Genomic DNA, 10,732 nt, shown 5'->3' with positions numbered 1-10,732 from the left:
TACCGCACTACCCAGGCCGATAGGGGCAAATGCTTCCCGCGTTATGTGTTCGGGCTTTAACGATAACAGCGTCCCTTTTCGGATCCGTGAGCACCATGTTAGGTATGTGGGCGGGCTGGCAACAAGTTAGAGAAGGCGCTTTTAGGTAGCTTTTGTCTGTTTCTGCTCATATCATCATCAGTGGAGACGATTCTTCAACTGTAATATGCCAAGATATAGAAGCGTGAAATGATGTAGGTTGGGGAAGTTGCTGGCTGATATTCTGATAATTATATACTTAGATATAGCCCACGCTCCAAAGGGCTAATGAAGAGCGCCTTCCAAGATGGTAACAGATGGATGGTATGGATGGAGTCTTGGGGATGCTACCCCTTTAACTGGCAGTTGTCGCCAGCCAGGGATTTGGAGGCACAATGCAGCTTCACATGACCTGGTGGGCCATTGAGCATGAACAGTACATGATTTTACGTGTATTCCGGCTTGTATCGTCTGTACCAACAGTGTCCTGAATCGAGCTTTTGTGGGTGCCTGGTTGTATTTTGCCTCCTAATCCCTGGCTGGCGACAACTGCCAGTTAAAGGGACAGGTGAGACCCTGGTACTAAGCATGATATACAATGGCTCAACCGAGTTAGAACGTCACAATGGAAATCAGGTGTAGCACATAAGTAGCTAGGGATATTTCAATGAAAGGTATCTCTTTATCTCCGCAATACTTAATCGAGCCAAGATGTGAAAGAGGCCATGTAGCCAGGTAAAGAGCTTTTGAGGCTATATCTGGCTAGACATAATAACTAGGAGGGTTATATCCTTTCAAAGTGGGCTCTAGACACAATAAACGAACATCCGCTCTCCCTAGCTACCATCTGATCAACGCGGTTCCTTCATGTGTATGCTATAACAGATCGCCGTGGGAGTAGAGTAGCGTTCGACAGCCAATGGTATTTGGGATGAAACATCACTTCCGGATCAGTCTAAGAGATGAGATGGGGGTTGGTGTTAGAATCTCGTGATCCTATATTGCTAAGATTTTCAAAGCGAGTTGACCTTACTATCGGAGAGGACGACTGGCCGAAAACTTCCTTTTGATCGCATGATGATATATAGAAAATTGTTCTGCCAAAACAACACTGCGATAGGTGACGAGTCATACGAACGAAAACTGTGAGGCAATCACCTAGGCAACGCTTTCAACGTCACCGTGTTAGGGTTTATATACTACGGTTAGGCTACAATTTTTCAAGCCGACCCGACTCGGTGGATTTCCACACGTCGGTGACTAGAGGCCAGAATAAACTCCCACAGAGAGAATGTGGTGGAGTGGCAATAGCCACGCTTGACACCGCTGTTCTCCAAAGCGGGTTTTTCGTAGGTTCGATTCCGAACCGAGCTTTTTTTGCATGCCATTTCTATTTCTTTTTTTTTCCCCATTACACTCCCACATCGTGAATCACTTGGATTCTTATTATTTCCAATCCTTAGTGTCCTTGCAACCTTCCTTCTATTTATATCGTTTACACACATTACGATCAGGGCCAACCCCTATTTCTACATAATCACGTGACTGAGGTCGACAACGAGCCCCTGAATATCTAGAAGGCGACAAGCGCAATCATTCATTTATCCTAGGACTATTAAGTCCGTATAAATAATTTTTTTCAAAATTCTGTAGTATCTATCTTCATGATAGTCACCCGCGCGACCCCCATTCCGAAAAGAAGGCCACCACAACAACGGACACCGGCCGCACAACGCTACGGCAATCTCCTTACCTATACAACTTTATCACAAAGCAAATTAGTTCCTGGTTGTGTCCAGATATTTTTATTGTAATATAATGCTGGTCATAAATTTCTCAGCCGCTCCTCCGGCCTCAATATCTACAATATTCTGGAGCAGGAAGGAACCCTTCAACTCCTAATATGTGAACTGCTCGCACCTTTCCTCATTTTCGCTACTCAAGGTGGCTAGACAACGATTTCTTCAACATTATTGCGATGCGTGTACAGTGCGAAGGCTGACTTTATTAGAACACACATGCGTGATCACGATATCTCCTTGAGTGTTACCCCTATTTTACGCTCGGTTGAACAAACATATGAATAAAAGAACACCATCCCATCTAAGATACAGAAGGCCCCATCCAGTGCTTCTTAATTGACCATAAATCTGCAAAGATGTGTTTCATATGAGTATTGCGTCGCCGTAAACACAAGCATGAGAGCACTAATCGCAGTAACAGAGTGCAGAATTACGACTAACTCGAAAACCTAGTGCCCTGCGTTAATACCCTAAACTACCAAAATACGTCGTATCTCTCAATACTATTAGAATCGTCAAGTGTAAATAGAGTCCTAGAATGATCTAAAAGTACCAAGAAGGTGTAGCATATCGAATAGGTGTCAATTCATTATCGTTTGGGTAACTTAAAGATGAATACGACTTGGAACTGACAACACAACAATCATGGTGGAATAAACAACAAGAACACTTGATCACCAACTATGATGGATAAAAAAGCTCGCGAGTATGCATGTTTTGGTCTCAAGGTAGAACTCTAAGCTATATCCTATTCAAAACTCTAGTTTCTAACCATGTCCGGGGCTATCGTAATGCCTTCAAGATACACAACGTTGTTCGTATTCAACGATATTGCTAATGGAAGTGACCAATCTCCGACAAATTGATATGCTTGAAATCATGAGTTAGCGATAGCGTATGCTTTCCTCATATCCCCTCTGAGGACCTTGACGTCTCGAGTGGGCGTAGGCGCGATAGTTACTGAAACTTCTTGTTACTCAAGAAACATCTACTGATGGATCCCCTTCGCTTAGAACTACATGATGGGGATATTCCACTCATTCATGATCAAGACAAACTACGAGGTACCTACCTAGATACGTCGTATACGCAAACGATGTCCACCATCAACACAAATAGCCCACGACGTAACCACATCCAATCTCGCAAAATGTCAGCTTATACAGGGCGACCAATAAACCTAACGATCCCCCAGGCTCCATTTCGAGAGCACCTACCACATGTTTCCATTTCCGAGGCTTATGCTAGCGCGATCTCGAAATAGCTCCTACACTACCACCACCCCCCATCCCCTCAAAGCTCAGCTAGGCCAAGCCAAGCCTAGCCTGTGTCAAACTTCTTCGCACGCGAATATCGAGAATTTTCCACTTCTATCACAGTTCGGAATTTGCGGGAACCCCCCTTCAATGGAAAACGCGTGGCAGGCGCTTGGCATAGCCCGCCGGCGAGCGGCGCAAAAATGAGGCGATACCTATATCTAGATTTAATCTACCAGACCGCTGTCCGTCCAGCTACCTACCTACCTACGTACATGCCTCTTCCGTCCAATATCGCGAGATGACAAGATGTTGCGTTGCTCGCCCCCCGGATCCAGACACGAAAACGTGGGTAATAACGCACTGATCGACGCCGTAAGCCGGCTGGCTGGCTTATGACAGGTACCGTAATATTCCCACGAGGGCGCACCTTGTCGTCGTTATCGAAGATGACTAAGGACGAGGAAGACAGACGGCTCCTTGCGTAACTGCCGCGCGAGCTGAGGCCCTTTAGCTCGAGCGGTCTTACGTTGGACGCACGTGGCGCGGAGAGCGAGAGGGAAGCGTGAACCGTATAGGGCTGACCGCGTAGCGTACAGCGAAGTATGTACCTACCTAGGTAAGCAAGCAGCCAACCCTACCGCAGCAGCGTTTCCGATCTTTTTTTTTCCCCATCCCATGATTCGGCCGCGCTCTGTATTCGGAGGAAGTGTAAGGTTCTTAGTATAGTATCAAGCAAGAGTACACTATATGTGCAACAGCGGGGTGTCGCGGGCGGGGCGGGGGGCGCGTACGGTACGGAGATATTTTCACTGCCCTGTGGCGACGACATGGTTTCGGATCTAGGCAGCGATATTGAAGATGCCGTGATTGGGTCGCGGATATGGGAAATATTTCTATAGATAGACGGCCTATCCAGCCAGCCTGTTAGAACAATTAGTTGCTGTAGTAAGAAGGTCGCTAACAAGGGCGAACCTGGCGCATCGATCCATGGCCATGGCCATGAGAGGGTCCGCCGTCTTGTCGACCTAGCTAGCTACAAGCTAACCGACTGCGGCTCCGAACAGGATCGGCCCATGTTTTTTTCTAAACATGCAAGGTACAAGTCGAGCTCGACGAGGTCGATATCAAGAGCTCCATAACGGAATGGTATCCATATGTAAGCGCGAGAGCAGCGAGAGCGGAATTACCGTATCTGTCGTGCCATGAATAAGTTAATGCATTATCATGGGGGAAAGCGAAAGCGAGATATCATGAAGACGTAAGAGAGACGGAGCTCTGCCAACCAACAGTCATAGCACAATGAGTAGATGGCCCGATGTAAAATGGGTCTCCATATTACCTACACGGCACATCATTACGTTCTGGACCAACACCGAGAAGACTCGCCTTGGCTCTCTTATTGCTGCATGTTGAAATGCGCGTTGGCCTTTTGACAACAGCGCCGTCCGACTAGTTAGTTTCCTACGTATAAGGCACAGAGATACAAGGTAGACGCAATACAAAGACAAAGCTGGGGTTAGGCAAGCTCGAAACATACAAATCAAGCGCGCGGCAGGCGTGAGCGATTGGACGAACAGATGTTTCGACAAGGATATTCTTTCTTGAAGAGGAAATTACATAATAAACGTTGTAGCTAGGATACAATGCCGGGGAAGAGAGCAGAAGAAATGATGATGACAAGGTTCGGGACATTTTACCTTAGAGCTAACATTAACCAAAGTACACCGTTGTATCCAGCCGATGATGCTGTTTCGAATCGTCGCCTTGCCGATTCCTACCGCGTTGAGAAGAAGGAAATCCAAATATAGAACAAGAGCTGTATGTGGGTAGTTTTTCTAGCGGCAACGTTGAGGCAGTGCTACCCCGGCCCTGGGTCTTTGGAGAGGGGTTCGACTACAGCGTCGAGCTTCCCAGCCGCACGCGTTGGCCGGCGTCTGTGCTGAAGAGAAAGCCTTGAAACAAAGTTTATTTTGTTTCGTTGGAACCGTCCTGGTCTTTTCCTCTTTCTGGGGACCCACGATGTTTTGGTGGAGCCCCTAGCCTCGGGTCCCGCTATCAGCATCGTCACGCAGTAAGCATACAGGTAGGTGGTATGTATGTCACCGGAGCAGCTGAGGGGGACTCGGACGATAGGTACGTTTGTTGACAAGGTTGCTTTCTACCTGCGTGTTGTGTTGCAACCGAGGACGTGCGATCTCTGCGAGAGATAGATTATTGTTAATGAATGTACGTACATGCCACCCACCCTCGCGATATCTGACGAGGAGGTAGCAATGTAAGTATATGCTACAAGCTACAAGGTGAGTGTTGTTCATGCGGGTAATTCTGTTCCTACTAAATAGATTGGAGCGACCCCGGTGAAAATCTCTAGCCGTCCTCCATGTTTCATGTTTCAAAAGCGAGATCTTACGGAAGGATAGTGATGCAGGCAGGGTTTCCATTTTAAGTTCTGATAATTCGACGGGCGTCCAGCCACGAGCCATGGGGTATCTATTGCATGAGTACGACGAACGTCCCTATGGGCCAAGTCCGATGGAAGGAAGGCGGTTTCTCCGCGAGACATGCGTCTCATTGGTCCTCCGAGAGAAGGCGTAATGTTTTATGTCTGTTTACGGGAGCATTATGCGTGTCCATGTGGTGTGGCGCTTTCTTTCATGATCTGACGGTCCAGGGTTATGGTCACACCTCATGGCACTATACTTAAGGCCAAATTTTAGGAAGTAACTAGAGTACCTAGGTAATAACGGTAGCTACTAGTCCCAAGAACGATGTATGTGAGGCTCGTAATAAGAGATGTCGAGAAACTTCGTGACAGAATTCATGGGTATGATCGTAATCGTAGTATTGTACTCTCGAACAGGTAAGATCTCGCTTTTCTTTGCCTTATATGATCGGAGATGCAGACGCTAAGGCTGAGATCGTGTTAGCTAGCTATGGCACCTCAAACGTGCTCTTCAGAAGCGAATCGAGGATAAGGATCGCTCGATGATTCCTTCTATAACTCTAGCGTAAATACAGCCCTAGAGGTGCGGGAGGACTCAACGGCACGGCAAACTCGGAACCAGGGTGTGGTTACTTACGATGAAGCTGACCCGGAGGAGGTATCGGCACATCGACGAGACAACCCTTGGCCATGCGAGTGGATGGTCCGTCTTCTATCTATGGAAAAGGTATGCTAAAATTGTATCTAGGTGAATTTCCAGAAGCTGGACGTTCTTCGAGGTCATTGGTTGCACCTACACCACAGCTTTGGAGTCATCTGATGGCTAATATAGGGGCGGTCGGTTGTTAGCATGATTTTCTGTGTGTCGTCTAGGATATACCACTTCGCAAGAATATTCCAAATACCACCATGGTCTCATCTGGTCAATCATTGGTGTTCTCACCTTGTTTGATATTCCCCTTTTCGCGATTCTCATGTTAGAGGTAAACGATAATGACATGTGTTCTCTAGGACTAACAAGGTTGCTTAGGTGTTCAGCTTGTAATATTTTGATACTTTGTTGTAACTTTTAAATTGACCATCTGTGGGTGTGCGTAAAGCCCATATTGTTGCTTTAACTGATCCCTAAACCGATAAATGCAGGTCATTGTTAGATAGGAGGTTTCGTAGATGTAGGTCAAGAAGCTCGGAATCTGCCCAGTAGTGAGAACTAAAACTGTAGGCAAAGTTCTCCGGATAGTAGTACTGCATCTACCTAGATGGTTTGTGAGCTATCATAAGGCAACGTGGTGCGACGACCTCCTTATCATGCCGGGATGGATATATTTATCATCATGCAAGTCAAGCCCACAGCGACCCTCAATTGGTCGAATAACACTAATAGACACAAAAATCTAGACAGCCATCTCAGGAAGATAGGAGAGTCATAGGGTACACGAATCTATATCGTTGGCCAAGTTAAGAAATAGGTAGTTGGTGGCCTCGTTAATGTGCCTACTGAAGGGCGGTTAGCATTACTTAGCTTAAGAGGCTCGGCTCAGGGGGAAGACCATAGCGATTGTAAAATTACTCACTGGAGCCAATGCATGAGCCATGTTAGAACCCCCAATCTATCCCACCAACTGCGGCTCGTTGCCGCCAAGTTATTTTCATATGGATATATTCCAAGGTCTCCTTACTGCTCGGGCTGCCCATTATAGCAGCAACGCCGTAGGAATAGTTGCTAGTTCATGCCATTTCCTTAGCTGTAAATCACGGCCGCCTCTACTGGCAGTAGTTCATGTATGCTCAGGGCAACCAGCATTGGAAAGCCCCAGTGAAGCATAGCTCAAGGCTGATCTAGCTAACCGCCCATGCGGGAAGGCGGCTCAGCAGGAGATGGTCGTAGAGACAAGCCATGACTGTAGATAGCGGCTCCGCTCGTCGAACTTTTCTCGATCAAATGGATCTCACTAAATCGAGTAATATCTGTTGATCGACCGGTACTATGAAGAATTACTAACTGGGTCGTCCCTGGGAAATGACCTGAACATTTGGGCCTCATGGGATCATGTTTTACCTACGTCAAACTGTTCTGACGGTGGCGATCTACCCCTGGATAGATAAACTTAAGCAGAGTCCCTTTGCCTCAACCATGACCTGAGGCTGTACGTATTTTCTTATCTTGTAATTTCGATGCGTACATTTAGGTAGGTAATATTACTTGAGTGTCTTGAAAAGGGCTAGCTGGCTGAGTAAGTCGTTGGATGATTCATGATATTGGAACGCTTTTGACAGTCTAGCGCTCTATTGGGGGAAATTACCTAAAATCCTCCCCAAATACTTAGAATTCCTATTCCCTGACCTGCACTCTGCTGTACGTAGGTCATGAACTAGGTTATGATGATAGTATACCGCAGGAATATGAACTAGGGGTTTGCTGAAGGTTGATATTGCATGGACGGGATATCTCATCAATTACCTATCTAGGTACTCGACGATCTGATGTGCGACGATGAGACCAAGCCCGCTAATACCTCTCCAAGTACGTACCACGGTCCCATTAGACAAAGCCATATTGTTTTCTTATGGGTGCTTATCTCATTGTCATAGGTCCACAGAGGCCAACTAGGGACTAACCGGGGGTGTAGCATATTGTTAGATTGACACCACCCGCTGACTTGAACGATTTAATGGTCCATGAGCCTGGGGTACCGACGATCAAGAAGCCAACCTAATAGGGTAATGTACTTTCGCGACGCGCGAAAAGGCGAAGCGAAGATGTGGATCTTGGTTTCTTAGGTTAGTTTAGCCATTGTTTAGCTTCTACGGCGAAGCAACAATTAATTCGCGATATTTTCCTTTACCGGGTCGGTGAATTGGGGTGTCTGTGGACCTTCTCCCGCTATCTGTCCTCTAGTGCTAAAAGCTCAGTATTTTTTCGGGTTTGTTTATTGTACTGGCTGCGAAATACCGATTTAGGAACAATAAAGTAAGCCGATGGGGTAGTACATACTCATTGATGCAGTCAACGGACAACAACAACACTTACGGCAGCGGAAGCTAGCTTTGCCGGAAGCTCACACGCTTCTCCCCATAGTCCTAGAAATATTCTGCTATCTCTATTGATGATGTCAATGTGCGTATATGCAACAATCTTTGACTTATGTCGATTGTCGTACTCGGTTGGCCTCGGTCATATTCGATCTGAATGTTGTCCGCTACTTTGATAATCATGATAGGTCTTGTAGAAAGAGTTCGTGCGTCCAACTCAGTCGCTTGGCAGTATGGTATGTAAGTACTAAGGCACCGTGGATCTCCAAAGAGAATTATGGAGCTTGAGCTATGTTTAGCAGAGCGGCCTTGGGCCGCCTTGCTTCTTGACCTCGAGAACCGTTGGTTGTACTCCGTACTACGCAATAAGTTGCAGGGCTGAGTTGAGACAGGTACTGCTAGTTGTCGACCACGAATCTCGAGCCATATTTTACCAGGTCGTTATGGGCACTTTGCCGGCGGGGTGCCCATCATTGATATTTACGCCGCATGCCGCCAGAAACGACTATCTTACCAAGCTAGAGAGCAATTCGCCTTCGGCGGGTTTAATGAAAAAAAAAAGACTCCGGTACAGAACGGATACACGAGAGTATGTGGGGCCCGAGGACCATTGAGGAATAGAGAAAGGCAACATGATCAGGACCCTCATGTAAGAACCTAGATTGTGAAGCTCGAGCCCTTCACCATGACTTAAACCCTTGTTGCACTATGCAGGAATGCAAATCTAGTCATCTCAGATTCGATTCTGCGGTTTACTTACAAGCCGTATTCAGGTTCCGAGGTCCCGAAAAAGTTATATGATGGGACCTACGAGTCGAAGATACGCTCCATGTATGACGCCCGACCTTTCAAAGACGTAATCTGGACGAGGACGCGGCCGGTGTTGCAACTGACGATTACCAAAACAGGGTCCCTCCCAAATGAGAGCTCGTTACGATGCTCAAGGGCGCACACTATTGGTCTTGTGTCTCCCAAGGTAACGGTAGAGCATTTCTGCAAGGCGGTCCTTCTCACGGTGAGACTCTGTGACTTCGTACGAGGCGAGAAATCCAAGTATGTCCGCCGGTTTCTTATGGGAAAGAAAGGCGGGCAACAGAATTAAGGCGGCAGTGGGTGTGTTACTTTGTGTTGTGAGGTCGGCGAGCATTAGAGTCAAAACGAGTGTGTTTGGGTTTCCGACAGTTCGTGAAGACAATGTCTTTGACAGACAAATAGAAAGTCGGTGTGCATATGATTTTTTGAACTCGGGAGCTCCAGGGGGGTTGATGCGACAGTAGGGTGTCAACCGAGAAAATGTCTCACGTGTTTGATACGGCGTCTATCGGTCCAGTTAGGACGATAGCGCAAGCGAATTGATGAACAGCTCTGATTCGCGGGAGCACATATCGCCTTGGTGTGTTCGTACGAAAGGTGTCTATCTATTGCATTGATGCAACAGAGGAGACGAAGAACATTTATCAAGCAGCTCAGGCCACCGACGTTGCAATACAGATATATTGAATTCATCCGCACTCGAGGCTCCACGGCGGGTTTGCGGTCCACCGAAAGCAGAATGTATGGGTACTTAGCTGATGAAGTGCGAGTCTATGACCCATACGGCCTAATAGTATTGTTATTGTGGTTGAATTATTGTCCGCAGATTTCGAGGCTTGCTATTGCTAGTACAAAGCTTCCTTGATTTGTAGTAGGTAACCTAAATCGGATCTATTGTAGAAGACGTACGATAGATCGAACAATAACCAATACCAAGTAAGGTATTATCTCGACGAATTAAACCCACCTCACTCGATTGTTCTCGTTGCTCATATCCGGTTGAGCGCATGCTGGGCGTAACGTCAAGGCATGACCGAAGATTACAGTAGCAACCAAAGCAGCCAGCATTGCTGGAGGGCAAAGATCGTCGGTAGCTAATCAACTCGCCGAAACTCGCCACTCGTGATGTTCGCCAATGAGGCTGCGATTGCTCGCAGGTGTTGTTCGGTGGTCCTCATCCCCAGCCCTATCAGCTGCTTAGCTGAAACAAGCAGCTGCATTTATTCCGTATGCAAGTTAGATTGAGCTGGAGGGCCACCCAGGCAAGCTGCTAGCAAAGTCGTAATCTCAACCACACAGATCTTGGAGGAACGCATATTTAATACTTATGTAATCTCAGAGCTGCTTGAAATTAGCTCACATCG

The 10,732-nt window shown here is 46.9% G+C and overlaps 1 protein-coding gene across 1 annotated transcript; it reads left to right on the top strand.

The window, feature by feature from the left end:
* Window positions 1-8,344: 8,344 nt before the first annotated feature.
* Window positions 8,345-9,821, top strand: F4807DRAFT_271223 (uncharacterized protein). Its single transcript, XM_047994577.1, has 4 exons — window positions 8,345-8,791; window positions 8,948-9,204; window positions 9,329-9,386; window positions 9,464-9,821. Exons 1-4 carry the CDS (start codon window positions 8,713-8,715, stop codon window positions 9,655-9,657), a joined length of 588 nt encoding a protein of 195 aa, XP_047850198.1. The 5' UTR covers window positions 8,345-8,712; the 3' UTR covers window positions 9,658-9,821.
* The last annotated feature ends 911 nt before the right edge of the window (window positions 9,822-10,732 follow it).

Source organism: Annulohypoxylon truncatum (assembly GCF_022578515.1).
Source record: "Annulohypoxylon truncatum strain CBS 140777 unplaced genomic scaffold F4807scaffold_40, whole genome shotgun sequence".
Lineage (NCBI taxonomy): Eukaryota > Fungi > Ascomycota > Sordariomycetes > Xylariales > Hypoxylaceae > Annulohypoxylon > Annulohypoxylon truncatum.
This window is presented reverse-complemented; position numbering and strand designations above follow the sequence as displayed.

What these genes read in the sequence shown, in the direction of transcription:
- F4807DRAFT_271223 (XM_047994577.1), top strand. Translation starts at nt 8,713, where the DNA reads ATGTTGTCCGCTACTTTGATAATCATGATAGGTCTTGTAGAAAGAGTT. An exon ending in CTCAGTCGCTTGGCAGTATG is followed by an intron (nt 8,792 to 8,947) that starts GTATGTAAGTAC and finishes GAGTTGAGACAG; the next exon opens with GTACTGCTAGTTGTCGACCA. An exon ending in AACATGATCAGGACCCTCAT is followed by an intron (nt 9,205 to 9,328) that starts GTAAGAACCTAG and finishes AGCCGTATTCAG; the next exon opens with GTTCCGAGGTCCCGAAAAAG.